At 46.3% G+C, this 25518-nt stretch overlaps 1 protein-coding gene across 12 annotated transcripts in view; it reads left to right on the forward strand.

The window, feature by feature from the left end:
- Positions 1-25518, forward strand: part of Itpr1 (inositol 1,4,5-trisphosphate receptor type 1) — a 336728-nt gene that overhangs the window by 244315 nt on the left and 66895 nt on the right. For all 12 annotated transcript variants that reach the window (XM_036181157.1, XM_036181158.1, XM_036181166.1 and 9 more), the window contains 4 exons: positions 13048-13228; positions 15400-15653; positions 22200-22400; positions 23866-23976. In XM_036181157.1, the coding sequence (XP_036037050.1) occupies positions 13048-13228; positions 15400-15653; positions 22200-22400; positions 23866-23976 (747 nt within the window). The remainder of the gene's footprint in view (positions 1-13047; positions 13229-15399; positions 15654-22199; positions 22401-23865; positions 23977-25518) is intronic.

Consider the following 25518-nt stretch of genomic DNA (forward strand, 5'->3'; position numbering starts at 1 on the left):
ATTAACCCACATTAAAAAAAAAAAAGTCAAGGGCTAAGGGGGGGGGGGGGCGGCGGCACTGGATTTGATCTCCATGTCTCTGTCTCTCTGTCTCTCTCTCTCTCTGTCTCTCTCTCTCTCTCTCTCTCTCTCTCTCTCACACACACACACACACACACACACACACACACACACACACAGGAACACATGGTGACTGATAGCAAGGAAGATATATATGGCTGAGGACCTATGACTGCCCGAGTATGCTCCCTACACCTTGGCTTCTGAGGGAGCCACCTAGGTTTCTGTGCTGACTGTGTTGATCCCTACACACAAGATTGGATGGAAGCTTTTCACAAGCACAGAAGAACACATTGGAATGAGAAACTCCACAGAAAGGAATAAACAGTTCCAGCAAAACAGGCTTAAGATTTTTTTTAAGTAAAAATTTAAAAAGTCAGACCCACCGGGGCCTTACTTCCAAGTTGTGCAGTCCTTAATAGAGGTAGCCTGTTTGAATAATCAAAGGCAGGCTGACTTCCCTTCCTTAATTTGAGCTGCAGACATCTGCATAAAACGTCCCAGATTCCAGACTGAGGAGGTAATTTTTTTCCCCCTCTGAGTAACTGGAGGGACTTTCCCTTTGGAAACCTTCCAACAGAGTTAACTTGACGGTTGAGACGTTTCTCACTCTTTCCCTGGTGCCATGGAATGCGGGGCTTTGTGCCTCCTAGGCAGGTGTTCCACCCTTGATCTCTGTGCTGGGAGACAACCCGCAGCTCCATCCCTGGTGCGGGACTATTGGATCATCTCACACCCAAGCCTGGAGGCAGCCCTCTGTTCAGAGCACCTGCTTGATATTCAAGGCTGGCTGCAGCTCTGTGCCTCAGCTCCCCTTGGCACTTTGGAACCCACCAAACACATATTTCCGGGGGTCCACTAGGGTCCCATCTGAAAGTGGCTCTCCATGTTTTACCAGTTTCCAATACCTGGGCTTTGAGCTTGTTTCTTAGTGTAGCTCAGACACTCAAGGCTGTAGCCCTGTAAAAGCATGTGAAGTCGTCACTCCACTGTTCCAAGAACCCAAGACTTTAGGGGGGGCAAAAAAAAAAAAAGAATACTGCTGTTGAAGGAGAATGTGTCACCCTCAAGCACCCGGCGTTTGAGAAACGTGTTTTTATTAATGTTCTTGCAACATGAGCCCACAGACTGTTCAGCCCCGAGTTTGTAGCTGTCAAGCCTGGGGAGGGAGCCAGCTTCTGAGACAGAAGGGCCCACAAAGAATTGTCCTTCCTGCTCCTGAGTTAACGATGCCGGCAGCTGTGTCTCTGAAGCTGGATTGGTTAACGGTTAACTGGGTGGATTAAAGATCCCCCAACCAGGCTGAACCTATCCCAGAGTTAGAGGCAAAAAAACTGAGAAGTGCCAGCACCACACCAGTAGCTTTCAGCTGGCCCCCCTGGAGTGTGACACTTTCCTCATTTAGCAGGACTTTGAGCTTTCACATACCCGGAATTAAACCTCAGCTGCTAGATACAAGCAGCTTAAGGTTTTGGAACTGTGCCTCCCTTGGGATTGTTATTCATTCATTAATACAATAGAGTGCTGGACAAAATTCTTGTGCGAGTCAGGGCAGGGACAGTGACAGTTTTGACTTTAGTAGTATACTATCCAGTGGGAGAGATGGCTAGGAAAGCGGCAAACATCCAGTGTATAGCAAAACTGGGAGAGTGAGTCAAGGACGCAGAGGCAGTCCTTAGGACGGCAAGGGCAGGTGTGGAAGAGACATCTATGCTGGGACCTTACACGCAGAATAGGGCGAAAGCACCTCTGGCCCAGGGCTGGGTGTGTTGGAGCTGCTGAGGAGGCCAGTGTGGCAGGAACACCATGCAGGGCGGGTAGTAGCATGAGGTGACTGTTCAGCTATGGTAATATGCCTGTCATCAGGTGGGAGGCTGGATTAGGTGATCTCCACACTCCCTGCCAGCACCTCCTCAGTGCTTCTAAAGGGCACCAAGTTGGCTCAGGTCGGTGACCTGCTTGGATACATACTACCGCTGCCAGGGCAGGAATATGTTGAGCTAACAAAGATGAACACCATGTAATTTCAACCTGACCACCTCCGTCCATTTAGCCATCTGGACATGTCACTGTCAGATGCTTTTCTGGTCATAGAGACAGATGTTGCCTGAAGGGCCCACATAGTGAAATGGGCCTGCTGGCTTGGGGGATGTGATGGTCTCAAGAGCGTGTCTGAAAGTGAGTTGAGTTGGATGGCCCAGGGATGACTGTGAGTGACAGCGGGCTCTCTAACAACTGGTCACTGGTTTTTGTCTTTGGCATGAAAGGGGGTATTCATTTTTCTTTGGATTTATTTATTTATTTATTTATTTATTATGTATATAATGTTCTGCCTGCATGTTTGTCTACAGGCTAGAAGAGGGCACCAGATCTCATTACAGATGGTTGCGAGCCACCATGTGGTTGCTGGGGATTGACCTCTGGAAGAGCAGCCAGTGCTGTTAACCTCTCTAGCCCTTTTCTTTGGATTTTAATGGTCTGGTGCACTTGTCAAGTGTGTTAAGAGTTGGGAAGGGTGGAAGGGGGCTAGCGTTGAATCTTGCCAGGTGCCCTGTACCATGGGGACTGTCACATGTGTCTCCTATTTACTCCTCCTAATAGGCCTCTGAGGTTGTTCTTAATCTTCCTCTTTCCTCCTGAAGATGAGGAAACTACAGCCGGATTTTAACAAGTGACCTGGCCAAACCCATCTAGTTCCCAGATCATCCCCATGCACAGGTCTCTGCCTCCCTAAGGATATAGGATGTGCAGCTCTTTCTCAGCCCCAGACACAAAAAATATGTGAGCCAAGTAGTATTCTTGGTCCTGCTATAAATTTCACCTTCTGCATCATTGTCCCAGAAGGTGCTTTGAGGCAGCCCCAGGGCCGTATCCCAGATTGTTGGCCATTTCCTTCTTCTCTGTTTGAGAAAATATCCATGGGTTGAGACTGTGAGGCCTTAAATCCTTTGAACAGACGTCTTCCCTGAATCTGAGATTTATAGTAATTAGTAAAAGCACTATTACTGATTTTAAAACAAGGCTCATACCCATTCAAAGACAAACCAGAATACATTTTGCACTTGTAGGAGATTATCAGAAACCCCACCTTAGTTCCCTTCCACTTCACCGTGCGTTTCTTGGATGGCACTGACTTCATGGTTTTTATGGGTTGTGCCTATTTTACATTCCATTGATCATCTTTGTTTTTTCCAGGAGGCTTTAGTTTTCCTCTTCCTGTCTTTGGCCAGAAATCACACCAGTGTATCCCCACAAAAATACTGACCTTTGGAATCCATAGCGAATTTTGGTAGTTAAATCTGAAGAAAAAAAATAGCTCAGAGACATACTGTTCTCCAAAACAATGGCTTTGTTTCTGAGTGACTCTTAGATCTTACAGGCAAGTGATTGCTGCTGGCATACCTGTATAGTCAGTTGCTTTGAAAGGCATTTCACTTACTTCTTTATTTTATTTATAGACAAGTTCTCACTATGTAGCCTAGGCTGATCTCTAATTTTGTGATTTTTTTTTTTTTCCCTGCCTCAGTCTATTGAATGTTGGAATTGCAGGATTGCAGTGTGTTATCATGCCTGCCCGGCCTAATTTTTTTTTAAAGTATATTTTGTTGGCTGAGATATTGGTGATGAATATGTATGAAACTATTCCTGTTCTGATCTGCATGGTGATCTGCATGTTCTGCTGTATAGACGGGGCAGAACCTCCCAGCAAGTGCTAGCTGCTGTGGGTACTGAAAGACTGCTTCCTGCTTCAGAAAAACCATGCACCTCAGAGACGGTGGACCTGGCTGCTAGATAAAAGATGAATTACTTTACTTTGAAAAGCATCATTAAAGGTCTGTTTCAGCCTTGACCCTGAAGACCAGGAACCTAGTGATTCCAAGTGAGGGTATCCTTGTCTTTACCCATTCTCAGGCATCACAAGTCAGTGACAGGCCTGAACATGTCCTCTGTCCATTCTTGGTTGGCAGAGGAATTGAAAATGGGTGTACATCTTTGAGCCAAAAGGTAGCTGCACAGTTCAGATGAGGCAGAACTTGGTTTCTGAAAAACGACATCGAGACGTTGATGACTTCCCCGTGCACCCTTGGCTTTCTTGGCTGGTTCCTCACTTCCCTGTGGAAGTTTAACTTAGGTCTCAGCTCATTCAAGCCTCAAACAGCCTCAGAAAACTTGGTGAAGTGAGAGCCACAGGGGTTTAGTTACAAAAACCCATCAAACCTTGCAACAAAAAACTTGACTTTTTTGTTTGTTTTGAGACCGGCATTAGCTATCCTGGAACTGTGTGTAGACAAGGCTGTCTCAGAGCCTGTAGATCTATACTTACTTCTGGCTCCTGAGTGCTGGGATTAAGGGCATCTGCCACCATACTCAGCTTAAAACTTGTGTTTATATTGAGTTTTAATAACTTTTGCAAAGGGAAATATTCCCTTTTTATCTATTCACCTTGCAAATACTGGAGAAAAGTTCATGTAAAAGACTTAAGGGGCTAGAGAGATAGCTTAGCAGTTAAGGGAGCGTACTGTTCTTGAAGAGGACCCAAGTTTAGTTCCCAGCACCCATGTTAAGGACTTCACAACACCGGTAACTCCAGTTCCCAGGGGCCCAACACTCTCTTCCAGCCTCTGCGGGCACCTGCACTCATGTACCATACCTACACACAGACACACATATACACATAATTAGAAATAAAATCTTTTTTTTTTTTTTTTTTAAAGAGAGAGGGACAGACACTTAGGACTGACTAGGAAGGCAAGCCTAATGTCAGACTTGTATTCTAGCTTTGGAGGTAGTTCACTTTAAGAAGTAGAAGCTAATGTGCTTAGCTCTGTGTCTTCAGAAATCAGCTTGATTTCTATAGCTAGAAATAGTCTAGACTGTTTTACTTTTTTTTGTTGTTTTGTTTTGTTTTTTTTTATTTTATTATTTTATTTTATTTTATTTTATTTTTTTGGTTTTTCGAGACAGGGTTTCTCTGTGTAGCTTTTGCGCCTTTCCTGGAACTCGCTTTGGAGACCAGGTTGGCCTGGAACTCACAGAGATCTGCCTGCCTCTGCCTCCCGAGTGCTGGGATTAAAGGCATGCACCACCACTGCCCGGGGACTGTTTTACTTTTATTTCCTACATTTTAACAACTACTGGGTAATGCTATTTACCATGTTTTTGCTGTCATTTTGGAAGCTTTCCTAAGCTACCAATACCATATGGGATTGTCACTGAATGTTACTTGAATTTTGATCCTCACATACCACCCATGGTCCACCTATCCTATATCCAAGTGTCTTCCCTTAACACAGGTATTACTGTTAGATAATAATATGACCATACATTTACATCAGGCTCAGTAGGAGTTAGATCATTTTTCACAGTTTTATAACTGCCACCCTGATGGACCCCCAGCCTCCATGTGATGAAGACCAGGCAGGTGGTACAATCTCATTTTTTCAAATACAGAATCCTCAAGACACAAATGAGGTTGAACTACCTGAGACCACAGGATTGGCTAGTGAGGAGCCAAGGCCAAAATGTTAATTTCTGAGCTCCAGTTCTCCAGGGCTGGTGTGCCTAACCAAGGGTAATATTTTGCTTCATGGTTTCTGATCTTTGATTTGTAATCATTATCCTTGGTTTCTAAGACAAAGACTCAAGTCCTACAGCAGTTATTGTAGGTTTATTGAAAGCTTATAAGCCCCAGCCCTGGCAAACTTTCAAGTGCCAGAAAGGGATTATTTGGGAGTCAGAGTTAACAAATGTATTAAGCATCCTTGATACCTTTCACAGTGATTCTTTACCATGAGAGTGGTCTATGTTTATGCCTATAACAGGGTTGGAGAGTAGCAGTGGATGGTTTATAAAAAGCTGCAAGATATCCAGAGTATGACAGACTCTTGTTCAGCAGAGATAAGTTTAACAAAGCAGTGGTTGAAGGCTAGAGCATCAGAAGCATGTCAGGCTAAGTGTGGGAGCACCAAGTACTATGTATGACTTGCCAAGTTATGTAACTTCTTGGAAGCACCGTTCCTTCATCTGTAGAGATAATAATGGCACCTACCCATGGGGTAGCTGAGGATGAATGGAGACAGTATATATCACATACTTGGGTAATGCCTGTCAAATTGGCATACTTCCATTGCTCTTGACTACTATATAACTTATAGAAAGGGTCCCCAGGAAGTGATAAAATCTCAATTAATCACAGGTCCATAGCCATTGCCATTGCTTTGTTCCGTTGGGGAAGGCAGAAATTTAGTTAAGATGCTCCCTAAGCCCCAGAGCTAGTGGTAAAAAGAGTAAAGCAACAAGGAAAGGTAGACGCTTCATCAGATCTTGGACACACCATCATTGGCTCACTGCTCAGCCACATTTTTCAAATTCTCGGACTTAGCCCAAGGACTTAATTCATTCTGCAGCAGATAAGTAAGCCAGGCTGAGTATACAATGTCATGGCTATATCAGTCAGGGTCATGTCTTGTGAAGCAATCAAATAGGGGAAAATATCTCACTTTCTGGGTTTTCTCAGGGTCCAGTTTGAGTGTTTCTAGAAGGTAGCACCACAGGGTACAAATGTCTTTCTTTAGAGAAGGATCAAAGTCCCACCACCACCCTGGCCCTGGGCTGCTCCTATGAGGAGACATTCTGGATCACAGGCATCTCCACTTCCTGCTATCCCCCTGTCCTGTAGCTGAGATGCCCACAGAGAGGCTCCTCCAAATTGAACAGCCCAGTGCCTGGGCAGGTACAAGCAGATAGCTCACTTTCCAGGGAGTACCATGTGGAAAAGCCTGCCATTTTTCTGAGTTCTGAGCACTGGAGCCTCCTTTATGCCGAGGAAGACCTCTGCCTCCTATTCACTTATTTTCCTGGCTCTATGTCCAGGTTATAGGAAAGGCCTATATCTGCTGTGGTGGTTTTCTCCAAGACCTCAAGCCCATGGTTTAATTAGGGATGTCACCTCTTATACTTAAAAAAAAGTTTCCATCACACTCCAGATATCTTCCTGCTTTCTGTAGGATGGTTCTACTCTCTGCTGGACCCTAACCTCAGGGTACCTCTTGTCATAAAATAAGCCAAGCTGCATTTCTTTGTAAGGTCTCGTGTGGAGGTAGCAGGTGGCCAACAGGCTAATTAAGCAGTAGTTTATTTTCAAGATGGACAGGAATAGCAGGTAATGGTATTAGTCTTTTGATTTGAGACCTGTCTCATTCAGTTCATTAGCACCTATCACACTCAGCCCAAGATGGGAAAACTGTTCACGAGGCAATGAGCATAGAATAGGAGTGCCAGCTAGGACTTTCTAACCACAAGCTTTTGTGGTCCTGAAGAACAGAACTGAGCAACGTCTTAGTTTGGTCTCTACTGCTATGATAAACACCATGACCAGGAACAACTTGGGGAGGAAAGGGTTTGTTTCATCATCTTATACTTCCATGTCATAGTCCCTCGCTGAGGGAAGTCAGGACAGGAACCTGGTGGCAGAAACCAAAGCAGATGCCATGGAGGAATGTTCCTTACTGGCTTGCTCTCTTTGCTTTCTTATACACCCCAGTACCAACTTCCCAGGGGTGGCACCACCCACTATGGGATAGGCCTTCCCACATCAATCAAGAAAATGCCCCACAAGCTTGCCTCCAGGCCAATGTGATGGGGGCATTTTCTCTGCTGAGTTTCCCTATTTGGTGACTCTAGCTTGGGTCAAGCTGACAAGAAACTAACCAAGACAGGCAGTAAGGAGACAGAGGACTTCTTGTGGTGTTTACAAAATCCTTTGCCTATGTGAGTCTCAGTTTTCTCGTTTGTATAATGTGAAGTGGGTAGCCAAATGGGTATTTTGTAAATGTTGTAAGTTAGTTCCAAGAGGGAGTTTGGGTGGTTCTGATACCATCTCAAAGGGATCCTTTATGCCTGCCTCTCTTATATAATAAGATGCCTTCTCACCAGATAGTACATTCTCTTTTGTTTTGTTTTGAACCTTGGCTGAATGGCTGTCCTCATCCCTACCCCCACCCCACACCACTGCCTGGAGGTGCCTGGGGCCAGCAGCCACTTCCTTACCCTGCTCCTGACCCCACTTCCTTCCCTCAAGCATGTCACGCGCAAACCTGCCATACCTTTGCGTGTCGCAGCTTGGCAGTGAGCATCTGCCCCTCCACAAGCCCTGTTTCCTATGTTTTTCCAGCCTCTGCTCATGTCTGCCCACCAAGGCTATCTTCCTGTTGGGCAAGAGGTAGAGCGTTTTCTGTGGCTCTGCCACAAGCCTCCGACCTCCCCTAAGCCTAGCGCGCTTGTGTGCAAGCTGGGTTTATGAACGATGCTATCTTTCTTGGCAATCTCCTCAGAGACTGATGAGGCAGCATCTATGAAAAGAGTTTTGGCATCCAGTGTGATGTGGAGATAACGGAAGAAGGGTGAGGACAGGTCAGTGAAGGGCAGGCAGATGCCGTTCCCTCCCTCGGGTAACCAGGAATGTGCTGAAGGTGGCCCCATCTGTATACATTACTCAGGTTCCCTAGCATTCTGGAACCAAGACAGGCTTGTCTCTTCAGTGTGGTACAATTTTTACCCATGGTAATATGTACAGATTTGAAGAGTGGAACTTGATTAGATTTTTTTTTAATGTTTTTACACTTATTGTGTGGCGACAGTAGCAGATGACCACAAATCTAGAGGCTTTGGATTACCAAATTCATTATCTCACAAGTTCAACGTGAGTCTTTCTAGATTATAATTCAGGTGCCAGCAAGACCATGTTCCCAGACAGAGGCTCCAGGGACACCCCCCCCCCCCTTATTGGCTGTTTGAAGCTCCTGAAGATGATTACACTTCTTAGCTAGGCTCCAGCTTTCCCCTTTCAACACATAATACCACTGCTCTCCCCCTGCCTGCTGGCTGCCTTCCCCCATGATGAAGGACCCTAGTGATGACAGCAGGCCCCTGTGGTGATCCGTGGTTGTCTCACTGGTGAAGGTCGGAAGATTAGCAATCATTCCATCTGCCACATTAATGTCTAGTGTAAGGTGCAGTGCACATTGACAGGATACGGGGATAAGGATGTGGATGTCTTCAAGAAACCCCTTGTTGCTACCTCTGTGCAAATGCCATGCTGATCACTATGCTTCCTTCACTCCAGAACATTCTCTCATTCCCCTTTGCAGTACTTCCCATCACTACTCAGAGACAACCGCCATTTTGATTCCTGTTGTCATCTAGTGTTTCTTGCCCTGGGCTAGATTTGCCTCAAAGGGGTTTCCTGACATCTGCCAGCTGGTATGGAGGGAAAGATTCAGAAAAAATACAATCTCCGTGTGACAGCTCTTGGCCTGGGGAAAGAGGCAATTCACTGAAATAGGTTCAGAGGAGAAAGTGGGCATGAGGCCAGGTAAGACTAGGTCTTTGGGGCTGTGGACCTGTTTGCTCTGGTCCTCAGCCCAAGCCATACCTTCTCTCCCTTCTTAGCACCATGGACAGGTTACCTCAGAAAGAGGTTTAATGAGGTGAGCAGACCTGTGAGGAGTGAGAAGGGCCCAGCCTCTTAATGTCTGGATCTCACCAGGGAGAAGGCAAGTGAATGGCGCTAGCTGACTCTGCCAGGTTGTCCCAGAGCCCTGAGTGGCTCCACATCTGTCCTCTCCACATGGGGCACCTCCTTGTGTGGTAGAAGGCCCCACTTCTTCACTCTCTCTGCCGTCAGTATCACTTCCCTTCTTGCAGAAGATGCCGCCACTTCCTTTGAGAGACTGGAAGTCTGCTTCCAGCTGTCTTTGTGTGGCTTGGTCTTTCTGAGAGCCTGAGCCTGTGCTCCATTATACCCTAAGCCACTCCACCTGGCTGTTCTGCTGAGGTCACATTCTTCCTAACTGTGTCTGGGGTGTGCTAACATATTTAGCATGTGTTGTCTTTAGGGTCCTGAGAATTAACACTCATCAGGTCCTTGGTTAAGAAGCTGAAGAAAAGGGTTCTCCTGGTACCTGGTGAAGAAGCCAGTGACCTTGAGACTGGCTCTAGTCCTCTCTGTGGGACTGGAAGACCACCGTACTATTCCGATACTCATTTTGCAGATGAGGAGAGCAAGACATCAGAGACTGTTATTTTCTAGGGTGACCCTGGGTGGAGGAGCTAAAGCAGGCAGTGGGCCCGGGCTGTGCGCTCCATGTATAGTGGCAGCCCTTGTGCCCGGGTAGAGAGGCGAGAGGGTGTGAGGGACCTGGGATTGAGACCCACACCTTGGAAGAGCTTCCCTCAAGGCACTGATGGCACTTCTCCTTTTGATGAGAAAATGCGTAGCTGAAAGGGGGGGGGGGGGGGGGGTACCTTCTTCAGTCACTGTTCTTTTTCTCCTTCTCTTCATAAAGCTGCTTCAGGTCCGTGAGGAGCTGACGAGGATTGGTATTAATAATGCGAAATAAACAGTGGCCAGTTGCAGACTTACACAGAAGCCCTTGCCCTTCTCTCATTTCAGGAGAGCTTCCCTTGCCCTGGAGGTGTCAGCTGACATCGCTGGGTTACCCCGCTGGGTGCTGAGCCCTGTGGTTTGCAGCAGGCTGGCTGTAGGCCACCACTCACTGTTAGGGAAGACAGATGACGGGCTTCGGGCTTCATTTACTTATATATTTTCTTACTTGAAGTCCTTTGTTTTGTGTGTTTGTGTGTTTGTTTTTCTCGAATGACCAGATTGTCCCTGAGTACTTTTAAAGTTGCCCCATGCTGGAATGGTAACTGCATGACTCATCCTGAGGGCCAGACTTCAAGTGAGCCCCAGCAGTCAGTCACCCTTGAGCAGCCTCTCCTGTGAGCCTGAGTGGGGGAAGGTGTTATATGGCCTGTGTCCATGGGAAGGCCAGTCCCAGGAATTAAGCAGCTGTGGTTTGGTTCTTCATCCTCTCGTGGCTCATTTTATTTGTGGGTGTGTTGGCTCCAGCTAGGAGGAACCATTAAAACTTGGTTTCTGATATTTAAGCAGTTTTTCAGAATTTATTTATTGGATGGCATTTATTTTTCTCAAGTTGGCTGACTGTAAGAAGGAAGCCACTGAGGGGAACTAGTCAAAAGAAGAAACGGAACATTAGATTCATGACATTCTTCTGTCAAATGTCTATGGAGTGCCTACTCCGTGCTGCGCCTCATCAAGGTGCTGTGGAGGTGGCTGCTGGTCACGGGGCAAAGACACCTGCCTTCACAGAGCTTACGCTTCTGCACAAGCCAGTGAGTAGGTGGACAGTAAACACCACAGTGAGATTTCAGAGCATCTAGCTCCAGTGAGGACAGAACTGGGCCTTTGAAAAGAAGCAGCTGACCTGGGCTTCGCTTAGGGATGCCTTCATTAAGAAAGGCAGTGACCCAGGTGGTGAGATCCAAAGAGGAGGAGGGTCTAGCTATGGAAAGATTCCGGCACTGGAATCATCTGCCACAGAGCTGCCTTCCAGGGGACCCTTGGATCTCGTGCCTTGGGACAAAAGGATAAGCCTTTAAGTGGTCTTTGGGGTGGTAGTTGAATTACTGTTTCCTTTCCTCATCCAGTTTCATGGTGGGTGGTATTGGATTCACTCCTGTTTCTCATGTACTTGACACATTGCCCAGCTCATGACAGGGTCACAGTAGCAGGTGGGTGACTGGATGACATAAGAAGAAACCAGAAAAGGATCAAAAGGCAGCAAAGGACACTGGAGGACACTCCAGATGTGAACTTCGTTGAAGAGGCAGGGTCATAGAGGATTCAGTGACCACACAGTCCGGGGGGTAGAGATGGGGCTAGCCACTCAGGAATGCTTGGAAGGGAAAAGTCAGAATCAGAGACTATACAAAGGAGGGGCCAGTCCTGTGTTGTGTACAAGAATGAACCAGAAGTCAAAAACAATGAACAAGAAGAAAAGGACTCGAGCAAGAAAGTGCATGCGCGCACTGGACAGATGTTAGTCACTGTGGTTTGTCAGTGGCCAGAAGAGCCAGGGTAACTGCTGCCACCTGGTAACAGATGGGAACTCCGTGGCTCTGTGGGGTGCTTTGCTGAGTTGAGAATTGGGGGACACACATGTAAGAACTAGAGGAGTTAGGGGGCTTCAGGCCTGAAATAGTGCTTTCCAGCCTTGGAAGCCTAAGGCTCCCCTGTGTGGGAACTTCCATCTTGCCAGAATCAGGTATGAATCGGACAGGAAGAGCTCCCGAGAGGAGGGAATACATTGTCTGGAGCTGTGTCTCATTGCTCTGGAAATGAACGTATTGTATTTTTATGTAAATAACTCACAACAGTGCGGCTCTCACAAGGGGGTGAAAATGAGCACTCGTAAATGAAGGAGAGACACCATATTGTGTTTGCCCGTCAACAATATACACTATTGCTTGCAATGGGGCCAGAAACAAATGCACATCCAAGAGGCAGGCTACCTGGCAATTCTGAACGTTGTCTAGCTACTCCTTCCTATCCTGCAAGGCCTTATTTGAAGCTCCCTTTTTTCTTGAAGATTTGAGGTTGCTCCCACCCACTGTCGCCCTCCTCTGAGTTCCTGTCATGTCATCGAATACCTTCCCAGGCACTTTTGACTCACACATCGCAGTCTGGCCTGTGGACTCCAGGTCATCCTTCCCTATGAATGAGCCCTATGGAGCAGACGGCATGTTTCCGTTCGTTGTTTGTAGGGATGAGCACAGGAATATAGAGAACCTTGAACAGATGACCCCGGTGCTGTGATCACTAAAACCCCCTCTTGGTTGTTTGTGGAGTTGCCGTATGTGTTGTGCAGCCATGAGTGGTTCTCCACTGGCTGAATCACAGCCTGGGGAGGCTGCTCCACGTCCCGTAGCTTTTTGGAAGGTCCCATGTTGAAAAGCTCAGGCCTGAAACCCCAGAGGATGAACATGTGGTGGTATTAGCCCCATGTAGTCCTCAGTCAGTAAGGCAAGTGACTGCCTAGGATCTCCATTCAATTTGGGGGTCTTAAATGAGTTCGTCTGACGGGCCTGTCACGGTGTTGAGAATCTGTCGTTCCTCCTTGGCAGCACTCCTTTTTCTGCCGGTTGACGGAAGATAAGAAATCAGAGAGGTTCTTCAAGGTCTTTTATGACCGAATGAAGGTGGCCCAGCAGGAAATCAAGGCAACAGTGACTGTGAACACCAGCGACTTGGGAAACAAAAAGAAAGATGATGAAGTGGACAGGGATGCCCCATCCCGGAAGAAAGGTAAGAATGTTCTTGGGGTGGTGGGACCAGAGGCTGCCGAGGAGGCCTTTGTTCTGCTGCTGCGTGCTTTTCATGACTTCTGGAGATGCATTCTGACCAGGGCTTTTACAAAAAAAGCCACCATTCTGGTTATGATGTCTTCCTTCTAAGTGGCCAAGACAAAGCCTGACACTTGGGAAGGTCTTCATGCTTAATCAGTTCATAAATATTCTTATCTATGCACAGTTTTAATTAGTATGGGTTGTGTTAGCTACTTTTGTTATTTCTGTGGCAAGGTAGCTAACAAAAGCAGCCTGAGGCAGAAGGGCCCTATTCTGAACCATGATTTGAGTTTATAGTCCATCATGATGGGAAGGCAGGGCAGCAGGAGTCGGAAGCAGCCAGTCATGTGGCACCCACAGTCAGAAAGCAGGGCAGGCTGAGTACTGGTGCTGGTGCATTTCTCCCTTCCAGTCAGTTCTCAAAACACCAGCCAAGGAAATGGTGCCACTCACATTCGGGACTCTTCTTCATACGTCAGTTAACCTAATCTAGAAACGCCCTCATAGACAAGCTCAAAGGTGTGTTTCCATGGCAACTCTAAATTCTCTCAAGTTGGCAGTCACAGTTAAGATCCATGAATAATTTTTTTTTTTTACTGTGCTCTTATGCTTATTGGTAGCGAAAGTTGAGGAAATACATAGATGTCAGGTGACCTATCTTTATTTTCCAAACTGTAAACATTTCCTCTATAATCTCCCTGCAAAAAATGTCCTGGGGTGGGGTGGGGGTGGGGGGCGATGAAGGAGTGATAAACCATAAGTTTAGGAGTCAAACAGCCTCGAGCAAAGTAATTAACCACTCTGAGTTTTACTTCTCAAGGCTAGTACTAGAGATGTCAATCAAGTAACAGTTGACATTTGGAGAATGACCCTTGCGGAGGTTCTAGGAGGTTGAGCAATATTTGTGACCTTTGCCTGTTAGATGCCATTAGCACACCCGCACGCCACCAAAAATGTCTCCAGGCTTTTCCAATTAGCTAATAAGCTGCTGGGTAGAGAGTTAAGGACACCCCCCACATACACACACACACACACACACACACACACACACACACACAATAAAATACCACTCTATTTGAGAACCACTAGTGGAATAAAGAGGAGAAACAATCAAACAAAAAAACTGCCGAGTCCTACTGAGTATGAACCAGGCATGCAGTAATCAGCATTCTGTTGCTGTAACAAGAACCTGAGGCATATAAACTTAGGACCAGAAAACATCTGTCTGAGTAACTGAGGTCTCAGTCTGGTTGCTTTGGGACCTGCCTTGGAGCAGCACATAACCAACAGAGCCCATAGCAGAGGTTAAAACTAGTCCCCTCATGGCAGAGAACCAGAAGAAACCAGAAAAGACAAGAAAGTCACATAATCCCCTTCAGGGACACACCTTTCCTTCTAACCGCTGACCTCCCACCAAGCCCCACCTCTTAAAGGTTCTATCAGTTCCCATACCACTATGGACTAGGCCTAAGCCTTTAACACATGGGGCTTTGGAAGCTATTCCTAGATCCAGACTGTAGCCCAGCATTGTTCAAAGTTCTTTACCTATCTGTGTCAATTCATATAAAGCTCAAGTTATCCCTGTACTTAGATAAAATGATTATCTCTGTTTCACAGATAAGGAAACGAAGGCACAGATGCAGTTGAAAACTACCGAGCCAGCATCAAAACCCATGCAGTCTGTTCTCCCATCTGTGAGGCCATAGTCGTCTCATAGGGTCATTCAGACCAGATAAGATAGTACACACAGATGCTTACTCATGGTATTTTGGCATTTGGCAAGGAGCCAATCAGTTGTTCTTCCAGTAACAGTAATTGCAGTTGTGATTAGTATTGTATCAAGTCTCCCAGGAGCCTTCTAGAAGTCACCGATGTACTCAAATTTTATGGAGGAAGAAGCTGAGGCTCAGAGCCTTAGGTTATGAGGTCGGCAGATCCTGTACTAAAGCTGTTGCTCTATAGCACAACACAATCCTGAATGACACCTCAAAAGCACTGTCAAGTTGTTTTTACCAATCTTACAGATCCCTAGCAAATGCAGGAACCTGGGTTTCTGACTATCCTCTGGAGTATAGAAAATAGAACTTCTGTGGATGTAGCAGGATTGACTGTCACAAGTTTGCCTTTTAGCCAAAGAGCCCACAACACAGATCACAGAAGAGGTCCGGGATCAGCTCCTGGAAGCATCTGCTGCCACCAGGAAAGCCTTCACCACCTTCCGGAGAGAGGCCGACCCTGATGACCATTACCAGTCTGGGGAGGGCACCCAGGCTACAACCGACAAGACCAAGGATGACCTAGAGATGAGTGCGGTCATCACCATCATGCAGCCCATCCTGCGCTTCCTGCAGCTCCTGTGTGAAAACCACAACCGAGATCTGCAGGTGAGAGACTGAGCTATGGTGGCCCTGAGACCTAGAGAGAGACCAGGCTGTGGGGAATTAGAGACCTGCGAGAGAGGTCCTGTGCAGAGGACCCAAATACCTACAGGTACAAAGCCAGACAACGGGGACCCTGAGGCCTACAGGAGAGGGTTCTGGGTTGCAGAATCTAACTTCTGTAGGTAAGAGCTTTGGGTTGGAGGACCCTGAGGTCTGTGAGTGATTGGTAGCACGGGACGTTCTAACATTTGTAGGTGAGGTCCCCAGAGACCTCGACACCTATAGTTGGGAGTGTGGAGCATATTGAACCATGGTGTCCCACTTATGGTTCAGCTCCTCTCACTTAGATCACCTTGTCTGAATTGAAGATCCAGCATTACTGACTTTCTGGTTGACTAATAATGAAAGTATGGATGGATGATCTGTCTCTTCCTCTCTTCACAAATGTCTCCAAAAGGTCAGACACAGCAGCCTCATTCATTAGGGATGTTGAATCCATATGTAGTTAGTGTGTTTAAGTATGTGTGTGTGTATGTCTTATAGCCTGCCATTCTTTGCCACCAATGCCAATAGATGTTCAGGTAATAATTTAGATAAATATATACTATTAAGTATATTTATAAATTATACACATTTATAAAATCAGGTACATAGATCTGAGTATAGTTCTGTGCATAATGGACAGTATAGTGTTTGGGAGATCATATATATATATATATATACATGTTCTAGAAGTTTAGTAAGCTGGACTTGAACTTAGACATTTGGAGCTAGACCGTATGATATTAACCAGACTCTCAGACAGAGACAAAGTGTTATCTCCCTTGCAGTTTTCTTGTTACAAAGACTGTTTAGAAAGGGCGGAGGGTGTGCTCCAGGGATCCGCCTCTTTGTTCCCAATCTCTACCCAAGAGAAGCATCCTGGAGCATGTGGTCCTTGGTGTCCTGCCTGGCTTTCCTGTCAACTCTTGAACCTGGGGTGCCCACCCCTCCTTGCTTGAGTGCTGTTAGGAGGGAAGGGAAAAGTGTATCTGCACAGCTCTTTGATGGGATGTCTCTTCCTAAGCCAAACAAGTCTGCATAGATAGTTCTGTGTGCTTCAGTGGTGATGATGTGAGAGGAATTGATACAGGCCAGATCTAGCAAGAGGAAGGTCCCACCTTTAAATGTTTACATTGCTGATGTTATCCACCAAGTGACTATGGCTGGACCCTTTGTTTTTGCCCCAGCCAACCTCCATCATAAAGAAAGGACTAGGAGAAGTCTTTAACATTAACACCTCTGATTGTTTTTATTTTTATCTAATTGGTCTAAAGACCCTGAACTTTGAAAAGCATCTAGATTCTAACGGGTCATCAACAGCTAATTGGAAACCGACCTAAAAAATGAAGGAACTCCCCATAAGACCTACCATTGGCCATGCTTACCCATTGTATGTCAAGGTATATGTGGTAGTCAGTGGTCCACTTCAGATGTTGACATTCTGGGTGTGACCTTGTCACCATGTGGTGTGGGATTCTGGCTGACCCTTTACTTGCTCAAGCTTTACTGCTTCAGACTTAGACACCTTAGGCCCAGATGTACTAGCCAAGACTTAACTTAAGTAGAACAAAGCATTCCTTTCCCCAAAGCTCTAGGGCCTGGATATTGTCTCATTGGCTGTTATCCCTATGTCTCATGGTGATGTCAATTGTCCCTCTGTCTCCCTTCCAACCTGCTTCATTGGTCATGGGGGAGATCAACTAAGAGAAGAGTGAGTGATCCATAGGAATCTAGGTCCAGGCAGCTCAGCAGTAGCATCTTTGTGACTAGGGGTCCCACTGTGCTGCTAAGCATAGGGATCCGTGTTCTGTACTGTTCTTCTGTATGGTGTCGCTGGCCACCACCAACTTCAGGCTCCACAGAAGAAATAGGTGGCAGCAGCTCATATACATGTGTGGTCATATGTCACTTATACTGGAGAACACCTGTTCAGCACCTAGCACTAATGGTGACCAAACCTCACTCATCCCTCAGATCTGAGTGTCTGGCACAGGAGCCACTGATGCCAACCAGACATTGCAATACAACGTGCTAAGTGCTGTAAGGGTCTGCACAGCTAAAATTTGCTGAGTTCCTGGCCCACCAACTGAGGCTGCCCTGAGTAAAACCCTCCCTGCATGTCACGGGGCAGTGCTGATATATGGGTTCTGAGCTGGCTTCTTGTTTCATGGACTTGACTGTCTTCCACCTTCCTCTCTCCCTCCTTCTCCCCCATGCCTGTGTTCCTTGAGTGGGAGAACAGAACCAGGCTTTAACTGCACACATTCACCATTTCTTACTGGAAGTCTTCAGAATTATAGTCTTATACTTTTTCTTTTCATATAACTCTCTACCTTATGCCCTAAGGATCCCTGGGAAGAAGTGGCTTTTAATGAGGTCCTTATACTGCTCTGTAGGGAAACAACGTGTGTGCGTGTGTGTGTGTGGGGGGCTGTGTGTGGGTGTAGGTGTGTGCGCACACAGAGCACATACTCACATATTTTAAAAAGACCTAGCAAATCACCATTTGAAGGTACATAAGTTTTTTCCAATTAGGCGATTCTAGACATCTTTTTCTTAGCCACTGAATCCTTTGTTTGAAGACAACTTGTGCAGAAATGACTTAAGCTGAGCAGAACAGAGCAAAACTGCCCTGTTGAGAGTGGAAACTAGAGTGTCCCAGAGGCTCCCCCCCCCCCAGCCCTCATCTTGTAGGAACCCTAGAGAGCATGGGGGTCATTCCTGGGAACCTTAGGTATCTGCATGGCCCTGTGGCGTTCCTGGATCAGTGCTTTGATGGGGGTGGGGTAGGTGAAAGTCATCGCTTAAAAACTCCTACAATATGTATGAAAGTGCTATAATGAAACTCCTCTCAGTGTGGTCATTTAAAAATCAGTTTTCAAAAATGGTCAAAAGAAAGAGGCATAGTTCCCCACAAATTAGGGGGGAGACTGCTCCATTGGCATTGTGTTTGTGAGAAAGCAGTTCTCAAAATGGCATTAAGTGGGATGTACCTCCTCAGAATGCCACCCGTTGGCAGAGTCCCTGGGCAGATGGTAGGGCACTGGCAATTTCTCTTACGGCTGCCAGGCAGGAGTGGTCGACTCCCTTGTGCAAGGAAATACAGAGCTGCTCAGAGAGGAAGCCCCAGCCTTCTGAGACAGCGGTCTCTGGGCTTGTGCCAGCTTCTAGTATTTATAACCTTGACTTCCCTGTTGGTAGATGTTCAGTGCAGAGAAAGCTGCCGAATTCAGCCCCGCCAAATGGGCCATTGCTGCCTTGAGCAAGCCCTGCTCACTCAGAAACCTGATGGAGGACTGCCCTTTCACCGGTTTGTGTGGTTTTGAGTGTTTGCTGAGCCTCGGCCCGAGCTTCCCCTTCCCCAGGTTAAAGGCCGGAGGCTACACGCGCACAGACCTGAAATCTTTCCCTTCCTCACCCATCTTCACCCAGCCTTTGTCCTCCTGAAAAGACCAGGCTTTCTTCATGCTGACAGGAAAAAGTGGGTGTGTGCTAAAGGTGGATTGACAAAGCTTTCCTGGGCTGCTCAGGGAAAAGTATGTGTCTGTTTCTGTAAAAGACAGGAGGAAACAGATCTGAGTTCAGAGGGGGAGTTCAGGTAGACATTCACAAAAACCGCTAGAGATGGCATTCGGTGGGGACCCCAAAAACTGATAATTTGGTCATTGTTCTTTGTTCTTTTTTCTATTCACTCACTTAATTCAGATTATTGCAACCAGTTTTAATAAAGCACTTATTAGTCACCAGCCATGTGTAAGCTGCCTGCGACTCTGAGCCGTGGCTGTTGTTCTCAGTGGTATCGAGGGACCTCTCCAGTCTGGAGCCTGAGCGGCCCACCTGGTGCACAGAGAACAGAAAGGCATCCTTCTAGGCTCCCGTCTCATAAGATAGGGGTGCCTCAGAGGCAGACAGGACTTCCTGGACAAAGTGACTTTACATCCTGAAGGAAGAGGAGCCAGAGGAGAGGCTGGGAGAGTGTGTCAGACAGAGGAAATACTGTTTAGGGGCCCCAAGGCAACAAAGTGGAGTGTTTAGAGACTGAGGAGTTAATTGCTGCTGCCAGAGAACACTGTGGTAGGAGCAGTAACATCATGCAGCAGAGGGGAATATACCGGGAACAGTGATGTCACCGTAATGGGCCTCAGAGGGGATGCTGTGAGTTTGCATCTTAAGCATCCATGTCTTTCTGATGCCTAGGCTGAAGACCTTCTACCCCTGCATGTTAAGGGTCCTGCCAGGCCCTCAGACAGACAGCACTTTACTTGTCATAGCAAGGGAGAAACTGGGTGAAACCCTCCAATGGCTTCCTGTAGCCCTTTAAAAAATAGTCACTTAGCCAGGCGGTGGTGGCACACGCCTTTAATACCAGCACTTGGGAGGCAGAGCCAGGTGGATCTCTGTGAGTTCGAGGCCAGCCTGGTCTACAGAACGAGATCCAGGACAGGCACCAAAACTACACTGAGAAACCCTGTCTCAAAAAAATTAAAAAAAAAAAAAAAAAAAAAAACCAGTCACTTAACTTAGGAAAGCCCACAGAGTAAGATTCCTAAGTAATCTGCTCTTCCTCTGTATCCTACCAGAAGTAGAACACATGTTATTGAGTAAAAAAGGACTGAGGTTAAATGGGGGATGGGTGGGGGTGGGGGCTGATGAGTCAGCCATCTGTCTACATACTCACTTTTAACCTGTGCTTTTGTGGTGCTTCTGTTGCTAAAGTCATACATGAATAAATCCTCTTCCTAAGTGTTTTAATGACAGTAAGTATTTAATGAAAGACTTGTATCTCTTCCATCCACAGAGAGCTGCTCCCCTTCTTACACTGCTTAGGAACCTTTGGTACAAACTTGAATATATATTACACAGAAATCTGCAGGGTTATAAATCTGCTTTTTGTAACCTACAGTATGACCTAGAAATCTTTCCATGTCATCATGCCAAGACCTACTCAAGGTTTCTCACACATAATATAAAATCTTATGGTATACTATACTATATGTATATATATATATATAAAATTTTTTAGCTGCTCCCCAGTTGGTGGAGCATTTAGGATGCTTCTGTTTCTCTGCTGTTGTAAACAGTGTTCTCATGAATGTCCAGTCCATACTTTGTGGACAGAAGTGGAATTGCCACTTCAAAGCTTATGTCCACTTTGCCTTTCTATCTTTTTACTTACCAACTTGTAAACATTGCCTACTTTGTAACTCTAAGATAAAGAATATTGTAGTTGATTTGGGCCTCACTGCAGGAGTCTCAGACAAGTGCCCCTTCATCAAAACCCTCAGCTTTACAGGCTTGCTCGGGTGTTGCTCTCCGTATCTTGCTGAGGAAGGATCTTACTGTGTGTCTCTTGGAGAATGCATAGGCACATGTGCATGAACACACACATGCATGTACACACACACATGCACACATATTTACTCACTGTCACACCTTATTTAGTAGTGGAAAAGATCAAACAAGCTAATCCAGGTTTTCTTCCTATCTGCAGCCAAACTCTGTGTGTGTGTGTGTGTGTGTGTGTGTGTGTGTGTGTGTGTGTGTGTGTTTTCAGTGCCAATGGTAGAACCAGGGGCCTTCTGCATGCTAGGCAAGCTCTCTGTCTCTGAGCTAAGCTCCAAGCCTGACACCAGCTCTAACATCTCATTTTGTGGTGAACTGTACTTGTGCTAGTCTTGTGTGTTCAGTACCTGCTCCACTCTGTCATCCTTAAATATAACCACAACCCACTAACCACCCAGTAAGAAGGTGGTGGGCAAGCGTAAAGGAAGAAATAAGCAGAGGGGTGGGGATGTGGCTCAGCTGGTAAAATGCTTATCATGAAACTCTGAAGACCAGAGTTGAGATCGATAGCACTCACGTAAGAAGCTAGGCATAGCAGTGCATGCCCGTAATCCCAGCACACGAAAGTCCCTGGTGCTTACTGGGCAGCCAGCCTGTTTAACCAGGTGAACTACAGGCTCAGTGAAGGGCTCTGCCTCAATAAAGTAGAGAGTAGTCAAGGAAGATACCCACATTGACTACTGGCCACCATACACAAATATACACGTTCACGTGCACCCATATGCATGCATGCATGCATACACACACACACACACACACACACACACACACACACACACACACGAACATGCCCACCACATGTACATATATACCCAGATGAATTTTGTTAAAAGGACAAATGGAAATATGAAAATTCATACCTAAAGAGCCTGAAGTGGATTTCCAAGAGAAACACCCCCCCCCCCCCCCCCCCCCCCCGCGCCCGCCCCTTCCCTGAATCTCATACAGACACATCAGAGAAAAGGTTATAGCCACAGGGTTATAGCCATAGACCAAGACCACAGGTTGACCATCCCTGGGCCATGGAGACTCTTCTGTCCCACACTGTACCTGTCTTCATAGCAGCTGACCAGTCCAGGACACCAGCCTATTCGAGACAATGTAGCAGGATGGATGACCTTTTCCCTCTTCTCTTTGCCTTTGTTCTCCCATGCCCCGTTACAGAATTTCCTTCGTTGCCAAAATAATAAGACCAACTACAACTTGGTGTGTGAGACACTGCAGTTTCTGGACTGTATCTGTGGGAGCACAACCGGAGGCCTCGGGCTCCTCGGACTCTACATAAACGAGAAGAACGTAGCGCTTATTAACCAGACCTTGGAGAGTCTGACCGAGTACTGCCAAGGGCCTTGCCACGAGAACCAGGTGATTCTGTTCAGACTCTGTGGTGAGAGCAAGGCATACTTCTTATTTGGAAAAGTTGACCGAGGTGCATTCAGAAAACACAGAACAACTACCCGTCGTCAGTTTTAGGGAGCTTCTAGGACAGGAGACTGTTCCCCAGCAGTGGAGAAGTTCTCGTGTGTTTTCTCATAATCCAGAACTTTACTCAGTGAATGAGTGGCCTTGACTGTGTCGTGGCTTGGCTCAGGCTAGTTTGATTTAGTTTAAATATCTAATCATAACTTGGCTATTTAGGGATAAGTAATAAAGTGGGAATTAAATTATCACCTGAGAATAGTGACCTCTTCTAAAAACCAGAAAAGATCACAAAGTGATTCCTGGAAACTCCTCGAAACCTAGCTAGAGAAAAAAACACTTGCTTCCCGTGAAACAATTTGGAAGCAAGAAGAGAACATTTGTAGTTGAGATTTAACATCATGGCCTTCTGGGAAAGAAAGAGCAGCCAGTGTTGACTGACCTCCCAAGAAGTGTAATTTTGGAGTGGAGCCCAATGGGTTTTTTTGTTTTCTTTTGTTTTTTTCCTTAACTAGAATCTTTGCTCATTCATGGCATCTGGAAGATTCTGTGAGTTTGCATTTCAGGACTAGAACGACTGTGATTTTTAACTCCAGTAGTTCCTTCCTGGCTTGAAACGGTTAGTTCTAAGCCCTGAGGCCAGAGAAAGTATGAAGTGTTGAGTTAGTTAAGGTGGGGAGGACATTCACTTCAGTGAAAGCAGTTGAAAGTAGACAGCTCATCATCCGTGAAACCCCTCATCGTAGTGCAAGGACATTTTGGTAGACCCACTTCCTTCTCCTGGTTCTCCAGTGAAGGAGATGGTATAGTTCTAGCTATGAGAAAGAACAAAGAAACGCAAGGGTTCTGGAGCTATGGATGTAAGACCTCAAGTTCACTTTCCTCCTACACCAAGGCCAAGTGAAAGGAACAGACTAGGGTAGTTTGGTCTACAGTCAGGGATCCTACTTGAGGAAAGCTGGTCCATTTTGATACCACACCAACTGAGCAGAAGCTTGCTCTCCAAGCTTAAGCCTTAAGCAGAAGTATCAGATTCACAAGATGAGTGACGGAGAGAGAGCGGAACACGGTTTTAAAGGGGAAAAGGGCTCAGATCCTGGTATCAGTCACACACCATATTTTCCTATAAGAACAAAGCCGATCATACAGCGCTATTTGGATTAGACTCAGCCAATTTATCAGTTAGGGTGTATGGGGACTTTCCTACTGTTTACTGTTAATTCTGAAACTAGAGATCTTCATCTGCCTTTTATTTTTACCACTTTCTCACGGAAAATTGCACTCTCCCCAGATGACATTATGGGAGTGGTAAGCATTGTGTTGAAATAGCAGTTTAGCCTGTTGCCCTTTGCCGTCTGATTTATGGCCAGCGTTTGTGTAAATGCCTGTGTATGTGTGTCTGTTTACACAGAACTGCATCGCCACCCACGAGTCCAACGGCATCGATATCATCACAGCCCTCATCCTCAATGACATCAACCCTCTGGGAAAGAAGCGAATGGACCTTGTGTTAGAACTGAAGGCAAGTGGAGACAGAGCTAGAGGTGGCGGCCTTTGGGAAGAGTCCATTTGTGTTTTGCCTGGCATGTGATACAGTCGGTATTGTGAAACGAAACACCAAAGACAGTTCTGCTTAACTGAACAGATGACCCACATTGCACAGTCTGACCTAAAATGCAGAACTTCACTCTTTCCAGAGAAGGGCCTTGGGAGAGGGTGCCACCAATTTTTCCAGTTAGGTCACCTGGGGGATGAAGAGCTGTCACCAGAACTGAGAAACTCAAAAAGCATCCAAGAAGGAAAAGCCTGAAATCTGTCATCCAATACGGGTTGGGAAGGGAGAAGAGAAATACCAATCCTCTGTAGTTTCTGATCTCGCTGCTTTTGGGGGAAGGAGCCAGCTGAAGAATGGTACACCTAAGCCCCTCTGGTGTCGCCAGAATCACTTTGAGACGGCATTTTCTGTTCTGCCGTTGACTAGGCAGAAGGGTGGCTAATAATGTTGGCTTAAAATAAGAATGTGCCTGTACAGTCCTCTAGTGAGTTCTTTGAATTGTTATGAATGGCAGACTGGAGCTGCCAACCCTGGAGCAGCCCTAGCATTTAACGCCCTACAAAAATGGTCCTATGGGGTTACATGGTGACTTCAAGGTGCTTGCCCCGTGGGGTCTACTAACTGGCAGACCATTCCTGAGGGTCTGTGAGCCAGTCCCCCAATCTCTTGCCCCTGTTTGGGGTTTCCAGAGGTTGTCAAAGATGCAAAATACCCAGTTCTGAGAACTGAACTTGCAGTCCACCCTGGTGTGTGATGCTGTTTGGGACTGTGTTAGCAGCTCTGAGCACATTTCCTCTTCCGCTGTCCCATGTGAGGGCGTGTTGAGATCCACGCTCTCTCCTACCCACAGGCCGGAGTAAGTGCCTCTCATGACTGTGAAATAGCCTTGAACTACAGAGGTCAGCTGAGAAGCTCATCTGCATCTACTGCATGCAGGGCAACAGATGAAAGCAAGGCTTTAGGAAGATATTAACACACTCCCCCAGAAGCTGCATAGTTAATTTTATTTTTCCTTTAGTATTTAGAACTGAGAGTCCAAAATCATGGTTGATTTGAGCATATGGTTTAAATGGAATTTTTTAACACTGTTTTTTCCTTTTGATAAATACTTCATACTTGACTTGAATATCATTCAAGCTCTCGTATGGCTACCACTTATCAGAAAGTACATGGTGAGCGTCTGAAATAGACTGAGACGTCCATGTGTTCCTGGTTGGCATTTCAGTGCCTTTTTCAATGAATTCAGCAGTCCGGGGATGGTGATAGAAATAGGTAAGAGCTCGGCCACTGGACTGAACTTCTGTGACCCGGGCTGGGAGGAAGAAGGTCTCTGTTTCCAGTCCCCAGAAGGAAAACACAAACTTTAGAGACCCATATACAAAGAAATATGTAAATGGAAGACCTGGGTCCTCAAATGAGATTAAGCCAAGAAATGCCAGGTATGGACACATGGACATTGTTAATGTAATGGGAAATTATGTCTTGGCGGATGGGAAGTGTTCCTCTGGG

Source organism: Onychomys torridus, chromosome 3 (genome assembly GCF_903995425.1).
Source record: "Onychomys torridus chromosome 3, mOncTor1.1, whole genome shotgun sequence".
NCBI lineage: Eukaryota > Metazoa > Chordata > Mammalia > Rodentia > Cricetidae > Onychomys > Onychomys torridus.